Here is a 21999-nt window from a genome sequence, read left to right on the forward strand (position 1 = left end):
GGGTCACGGGTTTTACAGTAATGAGGAAAGATAACTGCTGCGTTGGCTCATAAAGTTGACTCCCAGAGACATTTATTGCAGACTCGGGCAGATGATGTCACGTCACTGCTTGAACATGTAGGACAGCGCTCTCTTGAGACATACAGGCGGCTGCTGTCTGAAGCATGCAGAAGACGGCTAATGACATGAGTTTGAATCTGGGACATCTGGGACTTGGGTTGGAAAATTTGGGCTTTAACAATGAATGAATGTTCGTTATCCCTTCAGTTTTTAACAGAGGGTGTCAAACTCTGACTATAATTTAAGACACAGCTGCTGAAGCAAACAGGAGATTGCAAAAACTGCTAAAGTAAAACAGGGTCAAATGTAAAGACACAAAATGTCTATTAAAAGGGCATAGACTGGAAAAATGCAGGAAAAATTCCTGTGCTTTGGCCAAGAAGTGAAAAATGATGTTTTAATTGAATAAAATATGGGAACATATGGGTCATAGCCACACCCTGCCACCCACAGTTAACAATATGACATCCTATCCCCATGTTGTGGTTTATGATATATGGTTTTCAGTTAGATGTATAAAGTGATTAACTGATTTCTCCACCACTGTAACCTAAATAAAGACACACATAAACTACACTAGCTTCTCTGAGGTTGCTCATAGGCACATTGGTGCTTTGGGCTAAATGCTAATGTGAGAATGCTGCAATGCTAACATTTGCTAATTAGCGCTAAACAGAAAGGAGGCTGTCATGGGAAAGTGATCAGATACATAATCTGGGAAGCATGAATGTCATGCTAACCTATCAAATAGTTTTAAGTATTTCAGTCTGGACCTGAAGAGGTGGACTGACCAACCAACAGACTAACTGGTAGACCAACACTTCCATCTCTAGCGCTACACTGCTAGCAAGGATAGGATAGTTTCCCAACCAGAACTCCAGAGACATCATGGTTGCATAACTCAGGACTATAAATTCTGAAGAAATTGCTTGTTGCTGTCGAATAATGAAACCACAAGCCGTAAACATATAGGTGTATACAGCTTTAAGCCCTATATTGCTGCATGTGTGCATATCTAAGATGTATAAATGCTGATTCAGAACAGGCGGGCCGCAGCTTCTCTCCTGTTTTATGTGGAACATGGAGCCAAAGGAATGGGGTTTTTGGGTGTGTTCATATGGTAGATAAGGAATTCACCTAAAGTCCAAATGCTAATGTTCACCTCTTTAGCCATGTTGTTTCTACTGACTGGGCACATGGTAATCCCTCAGTGTTGTAAAATTAAAGACTTAGCAGTGTTTTATTAATACAGATAGACAGTCTTCACATAGACCTGCAGTCCCCTTCCCTTGCTGCCAGAGTACCTCATATTCAGCAGACCCACTACCTCTTCACTCCACACATCTCTTTGCCAACACCTACGCTAATTCCTGTTTTGTCTTTATTTCTGATCGTGGCTTCAAAATGTTTTTATTGTTGATGTAGTCACAAGTTAGCGGCCTGTTCAGGCCATTGGCCATGCTGCCTGAATCCAGGCAAGTCAGCGGAAAACTCAAACTGCAGCTGCAGTCCATAAATATTTTCGATATGTGGAATACGTTCTAGCTGTGGAATGACACCCGCTCTGTGTTTTGTCATTTGGCTTCTTGCGGCGTGTTGCTCTGGTGTTTCCAGCAGGAAGAAATGTCATGTTAAATGATATCAGACCTTTAGGCACAAAAGCAGATGAAGGCCAGTCTAACTCTAATCCAAAACTTCTGGTAGTATTTGATGTACGACTCTTAGTAAAAAGAAAAAAGTGTGTTACAAAGGACATTTTTAGATGGTCAGATAAAGACTGAAGAAGACAAAATCAGTATCTTTTGACACACATCTCAAATGCCTCTCCACCAGCTCGTCATCCAGTAGTTTTTTCCAAACAATTCCTCTCGGTTTTGGAATAGACGTGCAGCATTAGCTCAGAAATCACGCAGTAAAGACTTTGACTTCTGCAATAGCTGTAAAAGTAGGTTAGTGGTTTTAAACAAACAAATCCTTGTGCCAGTCAGTTAAATTGGAGCACCATCATTGGATACAGGCTGGGGTGGTGTGGGTAGACCCAGCTGGAATGGCAGACAGCCTCCTTAGCAGAGTTGGGATTTTCTTTTTATTTTTTTATTTTCTTTCTTCGACACTTTGAACCGTGAGAACGAAGCTGAGAGCTGTTAAGCCTTCAGACCGATGGAGCTTTTTCCCACATGCCGTCATTCAGTTGCCCTCTGGGATAGACGTGCCTGTTGGGATGCTGAGAGTGGACTTGGTTGAATTAAAGAGGAAAAACAGTTGCTCCCTGACAATAATTTGAAGAGGCTTAGTATCAAACAAACTCGCTTCAGCTGGAATATCCTTTGCCAGAGTTAAAGAATTGCAGGCATAGTCAAGAAATCCCTGACATTCAACATGGCCTCTTTGGGGCTTTCTGTTTGAGACATAAAATGAAGGAGCCTTAAAGCAGTATTAATTAACATGTTAGGTCCAGTTTGAGGGCAGCAAACAAGCTGTAAACAACAATGACCTTATCATTATCACACCATGCTTAAAACAGCTGCCAACAGCTGGAAACGGTGACATTGAGCTAAGACGCTAAAACACTCTGTAGAGCTCTCAGAGTTGGGTAATAATACACTTCACCTCCTTCTCATTACACAGTGATTTCATCCAAATATTGACAGGAGCAACTTTAATGTGGCACGCGTGGGTTTGTATGTGTTAGCCCAGTTACTGGAAATCACTTGCTTACATTACAATTAGCGACTTTGCTAACCTTGCTGCTGTAAGTTTAACATACACAAGTTTATTTTCTACTAATCTAAGCAGTAGGAGAGGAGATTGTTTTTTGTTTTCAGCGAATGTTGGCCATGTAACATGCTAAACTAAGATGATGAACCAGGTACAATTTACCTGCTAAATCTCAGAATCCTGTTGTCATTGTGAACGTATAGGCATGTTGACCATAGCATTTTACTCGAAACACCACTGTGCCCAAATACAGCGGGACGTAAACTCTGGTTCTATGGGATCATGAGATAACACAATGAAATTTCACCTCTGCAGCGATAATGTAACACTTGGTGTTCACTATGATGGAGCATCAATATGTGGTGCATGGGTCTGCTAACTGATTTATATATATTTTCTTGTGGAAATACATAGAAACCAGTGGACAACTGGGAAGACAAATAACATCCACACTCACTGGCTGACTCATTTTCTCACCCAGTCAGCAGAAAAAGGTATTATTACAAATGACTGAAGATGTTTTTGTTCTTTAGGTCTTGTCAGACCCGTGGGGCACATCTAGAAAATTCCTGTCTCCTCTTTCACGGTCTGTTTAGCGTCGCTGAACGGCAATGATGCGAATTACCTCCCTTGATGCCCGCAGCTATTTGGCAACAGTAAATCACTGCACTAAATGATGCAGCAGCAGAGGAAATGACTGTATATCACAACTATGTGTGATTTAGGACAACTTAACTCTGAAGTAATTTAGAGGTGTTGGAGACACAGTTCATAGTTTTGCAGACCATTTCTGAAAGGTCTCTTTTGATCTACATGGAAAGCTTTTTTGAATTCTTCTATTGGAGAGCTGACAGTAGAGAGATAACAGGAAATGAGGGAGAGAGATCGAGAATGACCTGCAGGAAGGTCCTCAGCTGGACTTCAACTTGGGCATTATAGCTCGTTAGAAGTGAAATGCGGTGTTCATTTTTGGCTGTAGAGGAAATCCTGCAGACTCTACAGTGATTACAACTCCTCCTCATTCCTGGTTAATTTCCTTTCCTTTGTAGATGGTTTTAAATTTGCTTTCAGAGCTGATTTTATACCTAATCTCTGCACGCTTTGTCTGTCATCCTAATGATTCTTCTGTGTAACAATCTTTGTCCTTTTAACATCACATTTTACATTGTTATGCAGTAATTACCTACTTCAATTACCTCCATCATTATTTTCATGTTATGCTCTGCACTACTTAACGTCTATTCTTGCTCTCTACACTGTTTCCTTTCTTGGGTTTGATCCTTTGCTTGATCGGGCTCATGTTTTGTCTGCCTGATTTTTGCTTTGATTTTAAATGGCTTGTAATGTTGTTTTAAATGGCTAATTCACAGTCTGGCAAACAACTGGAAACCAGCAAAACTTTTGGCAACAGTAATGCTGATCAATGGTGTAGACTCAGTGAAAATAAGTTTTAAAAAGTCGAATAAAAATATGTAACCGCATGGTGATTTAATCAGTATTTTACTCCTTGTTTTGGTTGTCTGGTGGTGTTGGTCCGCGAGGCTGTTTTGGCGTGTTTGCCAGCTGCATTGGCTGAAGCAGACTGAAGCAGGTCAGGGAGAAACTTGGCCTTTAAGTTGAAGTTTTCATCGAATCATCGGCGTGTTTCCTCTGGCAGACAAGTCTGCAACAGAGCCAACAGATTTTTCGCATTATCTCACTCCTACTCAGCTAAATTTACTGTAATCTCACCGATGAGGCCCTTTGTCTTTCCCCCTCGCTCTTTCCTTCCTTTTCCTCTCTTTTGTTTCTTTTTCTCTCAGGACTCAAATGGCAGAAAGCCAGACACATGCTTTTTATCTTGCTCCGAGCGTCTGTCCGACCGAAAAAACACACTGTCGCCACAGCTTTGACGATTTGCTATGACATAACTTCGAACTGCTGTTGGGCACGTTCACTCTGTCGGCAAATTATAACGACCCTCACCTCCCACCCTTCTGTGTCCAAACCCCAAACCGCCCAAATTCAGGGCTCAGCTCAGACCATTAAAATTAGATCAAAGGAGTGAGGGGGGGAGGGGCACCGCATAAAACAGTTTCATCGAGAATCATAGAATAAAATGGCCCACTTCCTCTCCCAACCATGTTTGAACAGGTGAGTGAAACTGCAAGCTAGGCCTCGATCCCACGACTGCAGCCACCTCAGACAACTGAGCTGTTCCAAGGCAAACAAGAGCCATTGTGGTTCAGAAATAAAGATAAGCAGTTGAAAACCAAAAGGTGGGAGTCCTCAGATTCACCCTGATGTTAAATAAATACCCCAAGATTATCCCCACACCTCTACATGGCTATTAGCTGCAGGAAAGTTTGACCAGACTTTATATTCTTTTTTCCCCCCTCTGCTGTTGCTGTAATGGAACAATTTGCACAAGAAACTGGCTCCTGCCATGACTTCAGGTTAGAGGCCGTCTCTCTCTCTCTCTCTCTCTCTCTCTCTCTCTCTGTGTGTGTGTGTGTGTGTGTGTGAGAGAAATCCTTGTGTGACTATTTCTGTTTACGCTGCACATTTTGTTGGACATCCAAGCTAAACACCTCCCTCCTCCACCTCAAGTTTTTATTTTGGGAGGATTTTTTGTTTAGCTTGTAAGGTCTTGTCCTCTTTCTTTGCTCCGTCAGCCTCACAGGAATGTAAAGCCTTGATGTGGAGCAGGGGGTGGGGGTTTAGTTGACTGGTATTTGTATCGGAAACTTACATAATGTGTATATGTTATTGTAGATGCTTTATCGTATTTGCAGTAGATATTCCAGCATGGGTGGCCCATGGGAACCTGAACCTGATCCTCAAGCCTCTGCAGTGTTAGTGCAGTCATTTCTGCTTCCTTTGCAGCACCATCCTCTGAGCAATCAATCTGTTTGTTTTCTTTGGATTTTCTGTTGCTGAAGTTTGAGTACGAGCTGGCTCTATCTCCAACTACGACAGCTACTGTTGCCCATGCCGCCTGTCCTTGAAAATGTTCACAGCTGCCCAGTATTTGTTTGTTATATTTTGTTATGGATTTTGAAAGTCAGTCTCAGCATCTGGAAAAGCAGTCGCTGAACTGAATCGACAAATAACTACAAACATCTTAAAGATAGTGTATGAGCTATGGGGCAGGCTTAATGCCTTTTTAAAGCAGAAGAGAGTCCACTTAGTGTACATTCAATCTGCCAAACAGGGCATTTAATACAGATACAGAGTCTGGTTTGGCAGACTGAGGCATGATGGGAAAGTCCCTTGTATTCCCTGGCTGCGTCTCCTGTGGCCAAACAATTACCCCTCCACTGTCGAGCAATAACACAAAAACACCACGGGGTATAACCTCAGTGACACTCAATTGCAGACAAATAACATTAGTCACAATTCATTTCCATTTCAAGTTCTACTCATGTAGCTGCTGCTGTTTTCCAAAGCAACGTGCAGGAGCAAAGTTTCACTTTGTTCCTGTATCTTCGAATATCAAAAATAATCAAAATAAATTGCACAGAAAACAAAGACTGATAATCTAATTTACTGAACAAATGTTTTCTTGTCCGCTCAGGGCACAGAAAGCTCTCATGCAAGAAATGGTTCATCCTGATTATTGTGTCTAGAAGTGATTCTCAAACAGATTTCTGGGTCTTTAGTTTGCTGGGAACAAAAAGGTAAACTAGGATAACAGAGTCACTGTTTAGTCTTGGTCCCGTTTTGTTCCCCGAGCCACAAATCGTGACAAAATTTGCTTGTTATTAAACATAATTGCTCCCTGCTGCATGAGTGGAGGTTGTTTTAAAATTATTTACAGCTTAATGTCACTAAATAAAGTGTTTTTTCCAGTCAACAATAAAGGTATAGACTCATAAGTTTGTTTTTTTGCAGAAACAAAGACTTCTTAATGGACTGCATTATGCAAAATGGGAGCTGTTCAATAAATCCACCTAATCCGTGTGGATAAAAACTGGCTTTGACCTTCTGCCCACGCAGATAGAAACAGCAACACATCAGTGCTGGCTCGCTCCAGTGTGTCTAATGCTGTTACATCAGTTAGTCAGCACCTAGAATAACATTTAGACAGCCTTGCTCTTTATTCTAAGTAAGCTTCATCCACTAAACAGGCCTCTGGTTTTACCACAGTCAATTAGGTCATTTCCCATGTGTCATCTCTCTGGCTCACCCGTTCGCTAACAGATGACCTGCTGACTGGTCACATCATGCCAGAAACCCTCTCCCTTAATGCTCACACTTAATAAAATTGGTACAAATACACACACACACACACACACACACACACAGTCTGCCCAGAGGAAATGAAGGTAGCTCCACTGGGAGTTTTTTTATGGAGGTTCCCCCTGGGGAGACCAGGACCTGTTTCCTCAGCCTTCAGGGGCTCTTTCAGGATCCAGAGGGGTGCTATATTATACACCACATCACACCACCAGCCTCTTTCATCTCAGTATATTACTGGCCCCTAATGTATAGTGCAGGCTAATTATTTTAAGCTATCCCTCCAGTGGTGTTTGTGACACATAAACAGGAAGGTCCATGTTCTTTATGAAGTTTAGACAAGGTTTTGTAACAGATAAGGCTGTAGTAGGTGTCTCTGTCTTGCTCGTTAGAGACATGCTATCTTGATAGTAACTTTGGAGTAAAAGTAATATTCCTTCTATTAAATAAACAAAAATGATTCTTTTTGCTGTAGCCGTGTTACACAGAGAGCCTGTTCTTCATGTTGTGGAGCTAATGATTTTACCCCCTGTCGTTTTTGGCTGTGTTTCTCTTGTGAGACTGCTCTACCATATGGAGATGAGTGAGAGTCTGAAAAACAGTTTAAGCCTCAGTATTTTGTTGAGTTCTTGCTGAACAAATCGTTTGTAACTCACAGATGTGTACAGAAATTAGATTATACAACTGCTTTCTGTTATCCTCCAGCCATGCTGGCTATTAACGAACATGAGTTACAGTTACCTGTCCTGCTTTTATGCTTCATATTCTCATGAAAAGCAGAGTTATTGTCATGTGTGTTTATTCATGATCATGAGTTAATCTCTCAGACATAACTGCTGTTTTACTTTAATGGATTCTCCTTTTTCCTTGCCTCAGGTCTGGCAGTGTGAAGAATCACTGGGAGGAAATCTACTACTTTGTGGAGAATTTAGCTGAGAAATTCAAAAGGTAAGAGCATAAACAACACAATTAACCCATTTCATTTGCAGGAAAAATGGCCACTACATAGGTGGACTGTAATACTGTAACTCTGGAAAGGTTTCACAACTGGACTGCAAGTCTCCAGACACTAAACAGCCTTGTTGCCTCTGTACTCGACTTCCTGGAGCCCCCGGGATGTAGATCACTGAAGAGAAACCCACACTTTACGCACCAGTCACCCCGGTGAAGTAAAATAAAATCTGTCCCTACAGCTACGACCGGCCATATGCTAAGTCATTCAGTATCTCTGCAGCAGCCGGGCTGATGTCTGGTGTCAGTGAGGTTACCAGCAGTTACCAGTCTGTATACTCTTGGTTTAAGACTTTTCTCCAAGTGACCAGATATTATTTCTACAAGTTTAAGCCACAAATAGTTGAACTGAATCTACATTTTAATGCAGAGCAGCAGCAGAAGATTAAGTGTGGCATGAAACAAATGGCCACATCTGTCCTGCAGCTCACGGGTGGCTTTGTTTTGCGTCTGTATTGCCACAGCAACACCTGGAGCAGCCAACAAACAACCAGCCCTCCTCAAAGTTTCAGTCTGAAACAAACAGGAGGAAGTTTTAAACAGCTCAAATCTGCATTAACTTACTTTCTCACACTTTTCACTCCAGATAGTGAAGCGTGCGTGTGTTTACGTGCATGTGATTCCTTTTTAAGAAAAGTTTTTTTCACCACTTAATCAAGAATAACAAACATGTTCACATCTGAGGACTCTGTGACGTAGATTGATAATCTGGCAACTAAGTCACTGTCACGCACAGCGGCGGCGAAATCACTGCACTCTGGCACAACTCTACGAATGGTGTCACACATTCAAAACAACAAAATAACTCTTACACAGACTGCTGGAGTGACCTCAAAGGAAGTGAGGTAATTTGTCCTCAATAAGGATATTCATTGTTTAAATTTAAAAAAACTCTTGCTTTGTTCATTTTAATTCTGGCATGAAAGCAAAGCACACGATAAGTTACTGCCAGTTATTTTATGATTCTGACAAAAACAATATGTTGCTTTCGAAGTATTCCTGCGACTAAGTATCGATGAAGTGATAAATCTCAGATGATGTTGAAATGTTGGATTATTTATAACATGTGTAAGGTGGGTAATCACTAACCAGCAGTTACCATCAGTCTTTGGTGTGTGTGATCAATAACTGGTTAATGTGCGTTTTCTGTTCCAGTCCAATGCTGAGGATGTCCTTCATAACGTTCTCCTCCAGAGCGTCCACCATCATGAAACTGACGGAAAACAGGTGAATCAAGTTACAGCTGATACAGACTTTCAATTAATTAATTAACACGGCCATTTCATGCAATTAATTAACTGTAAATGACAAACCTAAGCTGAATCTGTGTTCTGAATAAGTGTTATTTTAGCATGGAGAAACAATCAGTCTTAAAGTAAACTCAGACAGAGTGAAAGCAGATGCTCTCTAAACTGTCAAGAAACTGAAAGTGGGTTGTTGTTGCGTAAATCTCAGAGTTGTTTTTGTGCTAGAGTTTTTTGTGTGAGAGGTGAAACTCAGGATTAACAACTACTGCACAAACTGACGTTCTCCAGCTCAAAGAATCAGTGGTGGAAGAAGTATTCAGATCTTTTTCTTGACTAAAAGCATGAATACAACAATGTAAACTTAGATTTAGATTCACATTATTAACGCTAATGCATCAGTGTGTACGTTGTATAATTTCAAGCTGTGTAGAAACTACTTTCTTTTTCTTTTTATAAGTTTTAACTCAAAATCTTAAATCAGTAAAGTAACTACTGTGTATCTGTTGGATAAAAGTATCATTTGAAATGTAATGAAATAGAGGTATAAAATACTGGGAATACTCAGGTAAGGTACAAGTACAAGCATCTGAATCCATTCTTCTGTGTTTCCTCTCTGCAGAGTGGACATCAGAAAGGGGCTGAATGCTCTGAAAAGGGAGATTCCAGGTGGAGACACATTCATGCACCTTGGATTACAGAAGGTAAACCCTCATTTTTTTATTTTATTATCATGTGGAATCAAGTTCCTTTCAGCTAAAAGCTAAAAAATTCATGTAAATGTAAATCTCCTCACAACCTGACCATGAAACTGTCTTGTTGTTCAAAGGCGAACGAGCAGATATACCGCGAGAACTTTGGTAAGCGTCAAACGACTGGTTCTTGCGAATGCTCACTTCAGGCTAAACTGCATTATGCTGACATTATAACACGGCTGTATGCGTTTTTCCAGGCACGGCCAGCGTGATAATTGCACTGACAGATGGAGAGCTGCAGGAGCATCAGCTCATCACTGCACAGCAAGAGGTAGGGACTTCGTACTGAGGCCGATTTCCAAACCTGCTGCAGTTAAAGCTCAAGTGAAGGTTGTTTGAGTGCCAAATAATCAGCATATTCCCTCTTTCTAACAACAGGCAGAGAGAGCCAGGTCTCTTGGAGCTATTGTGTACTGTGTTGGTGTCAAAGACTTCAACGAAACACAGGTAACACCCATTCCAATGCAATAAATTCACGCTGTATTTGGCCAGTTTTAACATATATCCCATACATCTGGTTTGAAATAGAAACAATCCCCTACTAAACTACAAGCCAGTTACAGTCTGCCATGCATGTACTGTACAGCGTGTGCTCAGGAATCCAGAGCTGCGGAAACATCCAAAATGCCGTGACCTCCATATGTTGCATGCTGTAAGTGTGTGTGTCGAGTGGCCCCTGTAGCAATTTGGCTAACCCATAATTTAAAATTTCCTGAAAACCGATCCGAGTGATTTTTAACTCTCGGGCCACTGCAGATGCCAACAGGCTAGGCTGGACTGGAGATCTGTCTGTAACTTGAATAACAAGGAGGAGGATGATTCAGGTTCCTGTATTTACTGTGACACATATTTGATCTTCAGCCAGCTCCCTTAAGTTTACCTCAAGCCCCATTTGACTGCATGGTAAATTGGCCCATTACCAGTATGTGATTATTAATGTGCACAGGATGTGAGCAGCTCTTAGCTCAGTTCTTGTCGTGTACAGTGTCTAAAATTGTGTCACAGGTCGTGGTTTTGCGAAATGATTCTTCTTCGGTTTGATCTTTAAATTCTTCTCCCCTTCTTTCCTCAATCCACACCTCTGTCTCTCCTCTCTTCCTGTAGCTGGCCACCATTGCAGACACCATCGAGCACGTGTTTCCTGTCCTGGGTGGCTTCCATGCCCTCCGGGGAGTCATTGATTCGGTAAATAAACACCTCTTTGTGCTAGGGAAGCGAACCTGCAGCTAAAGCTGACACTCAGAGCAGCCATGCAGACGTCTGCATCCATGTGTTCTGTGTCAGTAGAAAAACCTTTTACTTCTTATTTGGATATTGAAGACCTGACTTTAGAAAACAGTCAAAGTACAAATACAGTATGTTTTCAATTTTAACATTACAAGAGAAAAAACCTTTAATGGTTTGGAGTAACCAGTGTGTTTGGTGAGCACATGCTAGCTTTGGTTTCTGGAGCGTAAACATCGTCAAACCCAATAAAGAGCAGGACAGAGCTGCTGCGCTAACGTTAGCTTTAACTCTGATAGCATCCAAGACCAGTTTCTACACTAACCTGTAGCCTTACAAGCTAAGGTAGTTTAGCTACTGTGTTTTTGGTTTGAAAAGGCTTCAGTCTTAGTCTTTTCTCCTGGTTTCTCCTCCAGATCATCAAGAAATCCTGCATTGAGATTTTAGCTGCTGAGCCCTCCAGTGTGTGTGCAGGAGGTGAGAAGCTAGAGACACACACACACACACACACACACACTCACACAGTCACACAAACTGAACCGGGTCCTGCCTGAGTCGTCGACACCGATGCCAGCCTGCCATCATTCCTCAAAGTGTGTTAATTTCATTACTGGGTTCTCTCATTTCAGTAACGACAATCCCAGACTGAAATAGGCCGTATATGGGAGCCCAGGTCACTTACAGGAAATCTACTGGGACAGGGTACAGCAGTGGGAATAATATCACGAGGTCTCATTAAAAGGATTAACCATGAGAGTGGTGAGACTGGCTGCAGCTGAAAGATAGAATGGACAACATCCTTTAGTGTCCTGCCAAGACAAAGATTGTGACAGTTAAACCAACATTAAAAGGCCCAAACGAACAGATAAAAGCAGGGGTTGATTAAACATTTTTGGCAAAAGCAAAAGGTCTTTTACTGTTTTTCACATCTGCTTTTGCCTTTTATTAAGCAGTGAATAACTTTCGCCCTTTAAAAGGACAAATACTCCAGTTGAAACTGAGTAAGATTCTCTGGCCTGCTGTTCAGTCCAGTCTTTATACATTTACAGCTGACAGCAGAGTGTTTACCCTGTGGTACAGGCAACACTTCAGCTATTCAAGTTAATGTCCAGCAGAAACAAGTTGTCGGATCGGAAAGCTGACTTTGCTCGATTTTTGTTTATTCAGATTGTTTCTGCCCAATTACAAGAAAATTAGGGTTCATTAATAAAAGTCACATGACTCCGGTCGGTCATGTTTGTCTGTTCGTTTCCTTTTCCACGTAAAAGCTGATCAAATGTCCGTGTGTGCAAAGTGTTTGAGGTGTATAATAATGTCAATGTGTGTTGTGTAACTAGAGTCTTTCCAAGTGGTGGTGAGAGGAAACGGTTTTCTCCACGCTAGAAACATCGACCAGGTGCTCTGCAGCTTCAAGATCAACGATACCGTCACAGTCAGTGAGTAGACGCAGATTCAGTGTAAATCAAGCTGTTCAATAACAGGATTTGTAGTGGTTTTGTCTTTTTCCTCTGGAGAAAGTGTATGAAATAAACCTCTGGGGATACAATAGTCTCCTCAAAACACTATATATTTGTAGTGTGAGTATGTGTGATTGTATGGCAGGGGAACTTTGGCACCAAATATGAGCTTCTCACAGCCTTTAATGATCAAACTCTGGCTGCCTGTCTTCTCCCTGCCTATGTAGGTGTGTAGTTACAGTAATAGACAGCTATATAATTCAGACTGAGGAGTCTTATTTTGGAGGAATATACAGTCCATTTATCAAAATGCTGTCTTTGCCTCCCAGATGAAAAGCCGGCTGGAGTAGAAAACACATTCTTACTGTGTCCAGCTCCTGTCATCGACCAAGTTGGGAAGTAAGTGCCTCTTCTTTATGACTTAATGATTTCATTTGTTCTCAGAGATCATCTTTCAGCTGCCTCCCAGAGGCCAGGGGCTTAAATTTCACACTAAGCAGCATCCACGTGCATCTTAGATCACGTTCTTTGCCTCAAATACAAAAAAACACGTGTATGCACACACATGTCTACGTGCAGAGACCATAAGAAGCCTGCCATACATTAGCTCTTTTTATGATCCCCATCCATGGCTGCATTCCTCTTTTCTACTGCTGATCCCAGTGCAGCTTAGCAAAATATAAGAGGCTCTACAGCCACCCCAGCACACGCAGTGGTAAACCCTTCATGCATTTGTCCTGCTTCTGTCCTGAATTAGAACCGAGCAGTGAAAACAACTGCAGAAGCTTCCCTGCAGAAAATCGAGACTAGAAACCTACAAATCTAACGTGACTCAGCTGACAACTTGCCAAGTCATTGGTTCTAAATTCTGACGACAAAAAAAAAAGAAAACAAAGCGTCTGTCTTTGTCTTAGAGTAGAAAAGTGGGCCAGCTGTTGAGAATGTATCTGTAATGGATTTGTTTTTAAAGCTAGACCCACAATTTTTATATTAACAGCGGATGCGTAATGTGAAAGGGGCGGCTAGTGACAAACCCACAGAGGATTATCACACAACAATGCAGCTCTCCTCTGCTCTAAGGAGCATTTTGGCATCTTTGAGTTCACCGTTTTGGTTTTACGGCTCACAACTTCGTGCTGTTTTGGTTCAGAGTCACTGCTCACATCAGTGTCATTTCCAGCTGCAGCAAAAAAGCCCTAAAAACACATCGTGTGCCACCTGCTCAGCACCAAACAGCAGACACAGTTAGAGAAAACAGTGGAGAATTTAGCTGCTAAAGAGCCAGGTATTTCCCTCAGGAGTTGGTGGAAACCAAAACAAAGCGAGTCAATATTGGACTTACATAACGGTAACACGCCTCCAAATGAATGTACATGTTGTCCCCTGTATAAATAAGCGACTGTATTGAACTTTGATAAGGTGATAATATGTCAGTGTTGTGTTTAAAGCTTGTTAAAATGAACCTAAGTGGCTAAAAAAAACAGATACTGCAGCTTTAAAAGCTTCTACACAATGTAAAGAGTATAGATAGAAAAACACAGTTAAACACTTCCTCTTCCTTTGCTTTGTATCTGTACATTTCTGTTCTAATCAAAACACATGGTGATGCTGGTTTGTCTTACAACACAGTCTGTTGTAATCACCTCAGTGTTTTGGTGGAAGGTGACGGGTTGTTGAAAACTAAAACTGCTGAGGTCAGTTTACTCGAACATCCCGCCACAGGACGGTCACACAGTTCTCTGGTGAAGCCGGAGCAGCGGCCGGAGTTGCTCTTCATCAGCTGACAGTGTTTCTCCTTTTAGAGCCCCGACCACGCTCCAACATCAACAACCCACAAACCTCTCCAACCTTAGTCTTTATGGGAAGAAAAGTACACCAGGCCACAGAATATACGGTTCAGTGGACGGCGGTTAAAGACTTTAAACACGTTGAGAGACAAAGAGCAGGAGAGGAGGGATCCAGTTATTTGACCTTTTAAGGGTACTTTTAATTACGACACAAATTCCCTCATTTTACTCTCCCACTGAAGTTATAAATCACATTCGCAATTAATATTTGCTCTAGCAGTGGCATGCGAAGAGAGGAATGGGTTTTAACTGCAGTGGTGAAAGATTTAAACGACCTGGACTGACGACTCGGACTCTGAAGCTTTAATCGATACCTTGGTGGAGAGGAGGTAAAACTGAGGGAACATCGAGTGCCTTCAACGTCCCATTAAGTCAGTTCAGTTTCTGCCTTTGTGTATTTTCTCTGCTCTAGCTTTAGTACTCTTAAACTTTCCGTCGCTTTACGCCTGAACACTTAACCTCCTGACTCTGCAATCCCTCACTTATCTTCCCCCCCCCTCACTCCACCTCTGTCTTTACCCTCAGTGCCATGGTGGCTCTTGCTGGTTGTTTTCCAGCCGCCGCCGCCTCCGGCGCCGCCACCGCTCCCCACCTTCCCTGTCTGCCAGCCTGTTCATTTTCCTCCCTGTATCTGTCATTTATTTATCTTTGTCATGCTGAAACTCCTTCCTTCATCCCCTGTCAGTCTCCCTCCCCCTTTCAACTGTCTCCCTCGTCCAGTTTTTTTGGCTGATCAAAGCCTTGTAGCAGCCAGCCTGGTCTTTCAAGTGTGTGGCCGTGTGTGTTTGCATGCAGCCTGATTCTCGGCAGGGTGGAAAAACCTTTGAGAGAGTGTTTAAACTGCTCCACTGAAACCAAGATAAATGAAGTTGTTTTACGACTGATCAGCTGTCGTTCATTTCATTAAACAGTGATTTCACTGCTACATTTTGTTCAAATGTAGAAACTGGTCTTCCTTCCTTTTCTGTCAGTGATTTCTTTCTTATAATTGGATGTTAGTGCAGAATATGAGCTCTAAAAAGACTTTGCTCTTTTATTCTGAGGGAGTGATGCCAAAACTTGCCATCTGCTATTGATGTTTTCAACTGCCTAAATATATCCAGCTGGAAATATCTGGACATGACTTAATCTGGTCTGTTTGGCCGGTCGTGCACAAGAAAGTAAACAGGAATGCAGGCTATGTCAGGGCACTCGTTTAAGTGCTTAAATGTAGGTTTTTCTTTTAAGGCACAGTGACCCACACCACCTAATGAGTGGCAGATGAATGTCTGTGTCTGCCCTGGCTCTTTCAAGTGTGTGTATATGTGTGTCCATGCTTGAACTGTCTGACCCGTCGGTTTCATTTCCTTGCTTGAGAGCTGTCTGACACGCTGCTCTACAATAAACATTTCCTCTGCAGCGACTTTGTTTCTCCTCCACATCCTCACATGCACACCGGTCAGTTTTTACGCCAGACTGCTTATTGCTTCCACAACAGCCTGAATTTGTGAATCAATTCAATCCTGTTGTTTTTTAGTAACAATGCAATATACCAAATATAAGCGTTACCTGTGCAGCTAAAGCCTGACTCAGCTTATTGTCATAGACCTCCACTGTCTCACTCTCTACAGAATCAACTCTGTATCAGTCCGCCACAGAAAATAGTCCCCAACAAATACTACATTTGCTCCTGTTTGTGCCCAAAACTATTCAAAACCAAAACTATTCATCTGTGACCTGAGTCAGTAGAAGCCAATGGTCTGTATTCCATGATTTTTTCATCAAACTGCAGCCATGAACAGATCAACCTGTTCTACAACACAATCTAGATCCACTGTGGTGCTCAAATAAAGCTTTATTGGTATTAAAGAATCTAACATTGCACCTGAGGAGCCCTATCGGTTAAGGCATACCTCTATCTCGCTCTGCCCTTTTTTCCCTGTTTCTACTACAGATGTGAAATAATAGTCAAAAATGAAAGAAATATATCCATATATTAAAATAAAAGGAACCATTCTTGAGCTCTAAGATGGTCCTGGAGTTTCAGTCCTTCAGTACCCAGCTGTTTGTTGTCAGTGAGATACGTATGCTATTGATCATGAGCTTCACCCACTAACCCGCTCAGCCCTGCAAGGCAGAGTAAAGACAGGTTTATCGGTCACATGGCCTGCTTTCCATCTGCCAGACCTCATTCACATCCACCTGGTCCTCTCCCAAATAAGACCAGGGGGTGGACAGGGGCAGGGGCAGGGGGGGTGTTTGGAAAGCATGCCTTTCATCCACATCCACATGTTTTGAAGAAGAGAACAAGGGCAGGACGTCACATGAAATTCTCAGAATTGTTTTTCACCACTTGGAGGAGGAGGGGATTGAGACCGTCAAGAAAGACTCAGAAGACGAGGAGGCAAAGAGCCTGGGAGTGTTTTCCTGTAGACAACACAAATGATGGTGTCAATGAAGGAGGTTATTTTGCAGCTCCATCTCCATGTAGAGAGCAAAGCCAGTGTTAAAAAAAGGTTAGGAGAGATAGTTTGAATTCCTCAGAGTGCATTTAGTATGGTGTCATGTCTTGGAAAAATACACAACCTGACCACAACCATAAAAAAAAACACAATATAAACAGACAGATTGTGTTTTTTTTTCCATTTCCATTTTGTTCAGATTCACCTATCATTGGTTGGCCTTCGTGCCTGCTGTGTGAGTCACTGGGTCACAAGATCACACCTGCAATTTGTTTTCTTCTTCTTCTTTGTTTTTAACCGCACTGAAAAAACTTTTGTATTTGGTTCATTTGGGTTCAAATTGCTCAATTACGAGTGAAACAGAGCTCGTAAACACAAGTCACAAGACTTACCGAGCAGCTCGTTTTATTGGACAGAGTTTTGGCAACATGTCCTTCTGCCAGGTCAGGGGATTTTTGTCTGTTTCCAGTTTCTGTAACTTAGACGTCACTTTGTTCTTAAGTTGAAAATCTGTGTTCTTTGACTCTAATCCTGTGGGTTTTGTAGTTGTTTCCTCTTTAAATGATGAACCAGCTCAGCAGTTCGGTGACGTTATTTGGAGTGAACTCAAGTTTAAATGATGTCATTCTGATAAAACAAACTGAGCTTAAGGAGGAAGTGCTTGAGACTAAATAATCAGATCCAAACACTTAGTGTGATAGTTACATCCCAACATGGAGACACTCACTTGTCTTGTATGTGTTTGTTGCTTTGTTTCAGGGTGATTTATCTCCAAGTGAGCATGAATGACGGCCTGTCCTTCATCAGCAGCAACGTGCACATCACCACCACAGAGTGTGTAAGTGGCAGCTTCTTTTACCGTCCCCCAGTGATGCTGTTAAACGTCACTGCTAAGTTTTGATCAGAAGTTTTCAGAAGTTAAAGATGAAATCAGGAATTTACTCGAGTTTCGTAATGTATTAAAATCACTTCTATTGCATGTGGTTTCCATCTCTTACCAAGTGTTCCTAGAAGCCTGTTGTTTTGCTCTCTGCAGTGAGTTCCCTGCTTCCTTTATCTCTTTCATCTTCCCTTTCTCAAATTTTGTTATTTCCCCCCTTTTTTTTACGGGAGCCAAACCACAGGGGTTTGTAGTAGTGATCCACCCAAAAAAAGACCATCAGAACACCCCTGGGGTGGCAGGAGACAAGAGGTTAGAGAGGCAAGTTCATGACCGCGAAGCTGTCGAGCTCAAATCTCAACATTTCGGTTGTGAAAGTGAAAGATAAGCGCAGATGAAGTGCCCTTGTGCAAAGCATTTGGAGATTCCTATAGGGGACCAGGTGTGGGACTGTATATTACTCTGTCAGCGTGAATCAGGGTGGAGCTTCACTGCCTTAAAGATGCAATTTAAGACAATTTAAAGCAATTTAACAAAATAAAACGCGTATGCTGGAGCACACGGGGCCGGGGCCACAGCACAATCCCACACAGCCAAAGAGAAATAGGCTCTTTGAAGCTGTTTTCCCTCAGTCCATGTGACATCATATCCATGAAAAGACTGCGAAATTCAAACTGCCGTGTTGTGGTCAGTGATATACAGAGCTCAATTAGACATACCATTGCAATTAGCTGCTTCTCGCCAGCTAAACTAAACCATATAGGCTGAAGGCACACCAGGCTTAAGGAGGCACAACAAGTTGCTAAGTGGAGATGGGTATGGCCTGGTGCAGTAAACAACACGCAAGCTGAAGTCTATGGATAAATAAAGGATGAAAACCAACTTCATAAACCCCAATAAATGCCTGCACCCCCTTCCCCAAACTGCCACATCAAGGGGGGTTCAGCCTTTGTAGTTTACCCACAAGATATGTCCATATAGCTTGAGAAACGCACACTCCATATGTACAAACGCAGTAAAATACAGATGTGGCCACTGTTAAAATTTTCTGCATTGTTTGCTAAACCATTACTTCACAAACTTCGCACTAACTTGCTGAGGTGGGGATTTCTGGGAAATAGTAATTTGGCTCCAGTGATGTGCCCCCTGCGACGGACCCCACGGCCGAGCTCAGATAAATCCCCCCACGTCTCTGCCACAAGACAGATAGGGGAAAGTCTAACCACATGTGATCCTCATCTGCGGTCTGTAATGGGAACCATGTTTGGCTCACGGGCGCCCGCCCTGCCTTAAAGTGAGCAACATTGACTGATGGATTCATTTAGGGAATCACACAACTTACACGAACCACTGTCACTGAGAAAAACAAAAACATGAATATGAACGCTGACAGAAAGAGAATCAGTCTTCTCCTGTCACACTACTACGATTATACTATCGTCACTACTGTTACTGCTGCAAGTACTGCAACTACCTCTGTTTTTATTGCCACCACTGTTACTATTACAGTTACTGTTACTATTACAGTACAGTTACTTCTGCTGGTGTTGGAAGAGGTACTCAGATCTTTTACTTAAGTTAAAAAGTAATAAAACCACACTGTAGAAACAAGTGAAAGTCAAAATTTAACTTATGTCCAACAGTATTAGCATCAAAATATACTTGAAGTACCAAAAGTACAAGTACTCAGCCCATTTCAGAATCATGTACCATTATATTATCATGATGTTTTATAGTGATGCATTAATTATACATCACTTTATGGCTGCAGCTGGTAAAGATAGGAGCTGGGTAGCTTGTGAATTTCCCTCAGGGATCAATAAAGTCTTAAGATTTATAGGTTGAGATAATCTATTTCTTGATTACATTTTAAATCTTCAACTTGAATCTGCAGAGTAACTACAGTTATCAAATAAATGTAGTGGAGTAAAAGTGTAACATCAGCTTTGGTGTTGTGTTGTGTTGTGTCCTCTCACCAGTTCGACGGCACCATTCTCCTCATCACCCTGCTGGTGTTGTTCCTTCTGCTGGCTCTGCTCTTCATGTGGTGGTTCTGGCCTCTCTGCTGCACTGTGGTAAGACACAATAAGTACGATCAGGAAGTCGTCAATCCTGAATTATTAAGAGCTTCAAAAATTTATTAGAAGTGTTGGGAGTTCCTCTGAGAGCTGCCTGTGTAGCTGTGATTAATGTGTTTGTGACAAGCTAAACCATACCTGTTGTTTCCAGCTCTCATGTGTCTTATTCCTCCACAGGTGATCAAAGAACCACCTCCTCCACCTCCCCCTGAGCCCGTGAGTCAAAACACACACTCACACACATCCTTAACCCTCAAACAGACATTTAAACTCGTAGGGTCCAGCATTTTGGTCCCCTCGAAGCCGCCGGACCCAGTAAGTGACAGTTGTCACAGTTGGGTCAAAGAGGGCAGGAGTAAGGACCCAAATGCAAACACAAACCAGAACAAACACTTACAGTGAAGGTGGAAGATGGTGAACAAACAATCCCAGAAGACAAGGGGAGGGTCCAAACAGAAGGGAATTAAAGTCCAAAAACACCAGAGGGGGACACAGGAAGCACGAAACACAGCCCATGAACACAACACAAAACTCTGACAACACAGGACAACATACACTGGGGATGATTACAGATGAGACACAGGTAAGGGCTGAAAAAAGGAGGGAAACAGACAAAGACCGGAAGTAAAAGCACCAGAGACAAACCAGGAAAAGTTACTACAAAATAAAACAGGAAGTAACAAAAAGGGGACACAAAAATACCAAAATAAAATCTGTATGTCACACAAAAAATAATTCAGTTTTTGCATCCTTATTTGTGTTGTAGGAGTCTGATGATGAAGATGGCCTGCCTAAGAAGAAGTGGCCCACTGTGGATGCTTCATACTATGGGGGGAGAGGAATTGGAGGGATCAAGAGGATGGAGGTGACATTCATAACGCTAAAACACAACCATTAAATCTACAACAAAAAGGCTAGTTTAGATAACATTCACCGCCTGTATTACTGCGTGTATATTCATATATCGTCTGCCGTCTGTAGGTGCGCTGGGGAGGGAAGGGCTCGACTGAGGAGGGGGCCAAGCTGGAGAAGCCGAAGAACGCTGTGGTGAAAATGCCGGAGCAGGAGTACGAACCCTTCGAGCCCAAACCTAAGAAACCTCAGAACAAGAAGCCGCCTCAGAGCCGGAAGTGGTACACACCCATCCGGGTAAACACAGCCTCAGTTTCATTCTGTACCCGCACACAATGGGGCACTGTAGTGTTAAAAATAACAACAAACGTCTTTTATTTTCCAATAGATTGATATTATGATAGCATTAATTGGCAGAGGAACAGCATGCAAATGTTTACCCTGGTGCATAAGTGCCTCCGTAGCTTTTCAGGAACTCAGAAATGTGCCTTGTTTACAGTTTGACCACTGTGGGTTTTTGACTTCTTGCCCACCGAGTTTCAAATAACTGAGGGTGGCAAAACTTTCTCAACCCACAGAGGAGCCCGAAATCCCTCAGCTGAAGTTAAAACATGAAACGTACCATGAGTTTTCACAAGACGGCAGGGAGGAATAAAGCCTGCTCAGCCCGCGTTTATGTGTAATTTGTTGCATAAGCACAAAACCCAACAACTATCAGAATACACACATAATCGGTGATATAACATATACTGCAGACAAGTCAGACGGTATTAGACCTGGCGTCAGTGCTGTTTGTGCTCCAGTCGGACGCTACAATACAGCTCTGTGCAGCAACACTGGCCTTTCGTACAGTAGCAGCACTGTTATCTGTGCACACTGCTGCCTCACAGCTTTAAAGGCTGTGTTTTAATACACCAGACAGCGCTGCAGTGATTCATAGCGAAATTCTACACTCTTCATACATCCTAGTCATCGCAGGGAAAAGGTGAATTTACAGTAAATACTGACTCGACTTGTGTGTGTGCTCTCTGTATCTCTACATATGAAGATCTCCGCTCCTCCCCCTTCAAGTAAAGATGGAGAATTCACCCTTAAATCATTCAATAGCCTAGAATTTAGCTCAAAACTTTTGTCCTCCTTTGAGCTTGAGGAAAACTCCTTCATTGTCAGAAACAAGAACGAAAGGTTGATGCGTTCAGAAGTCTTGATGTAAC

The 21999-nt window shown here is 42.3% G+C and overlaps 1 protein-coding gene across 1 annotated transcript in view; it reads left to right on the plus strand.

Annotated features, from left to right (window-relative positions):
* antxr1c (ANTXR cell adhesion molecule 1c) overlaps positions 1-21999 on the plus strand; it is a 33659-nt gene that overhangs the window by 2806 nt on the left and 8854 nt on the right. Inside the window, exons 2-16 of the mRNA XM_018661087.2 lie at positions 7873-7944; positions 9163-9234; positions 9874-9955; positions 10081-10111; positions 10204-10277; positions 10385-10453; positions 11111-11191; positions 11647-11707; positions 12568-12666; positions 13017-13086; positions 17735-17813; positions 19835-19930; positions 20111-20149; positions 20700-20798; positions 20915-21082. Of these exons, the coding sequence (XP_018516603.1) occupies positions 7873-7944; positions 9163-9234; positions 9874-9955; positions 10081-10111; positions 10204-10277; positions 10385-10453; positions 11111-11191; positions 11647-11707; positions 12568-12666; positions 13017-13086; positions 17735-17813; positions 19835-19930; positions 20111-20149; positions 20700-20798; positions 20915-21082 (1192 nt within the window). The remainder of the gene's footprint in view (positions 1-7872; positions 7945-9162; positions 9235-9873; positions 9956-10080; positions 10112-10203; positions 10278-10384; positions 10454-11110; positions 11192-11646; positions 11708-12567; positions 12667-13016; positions 13087-17734; positions 17814-19834; positions 19931-20110; positions 20150-20699; positions 20799-20914; positions 21083-21999) is intronic.

The sequence above is a fragment of the Lates calcarifer genome, linkage group LG23 (genome assembly GCF_001640805.2).
Source record: "Lates calcarifer isolate ASB-BC8 linkage group LG23, TLL_Latcal_v3, whole genome shotgun sequence".
NCBI classification, from domain to species: Eukaryota; Metazoa; Chordata; class Actinopteri; family Centropomidae; genus Lates; species Lates calcarifer.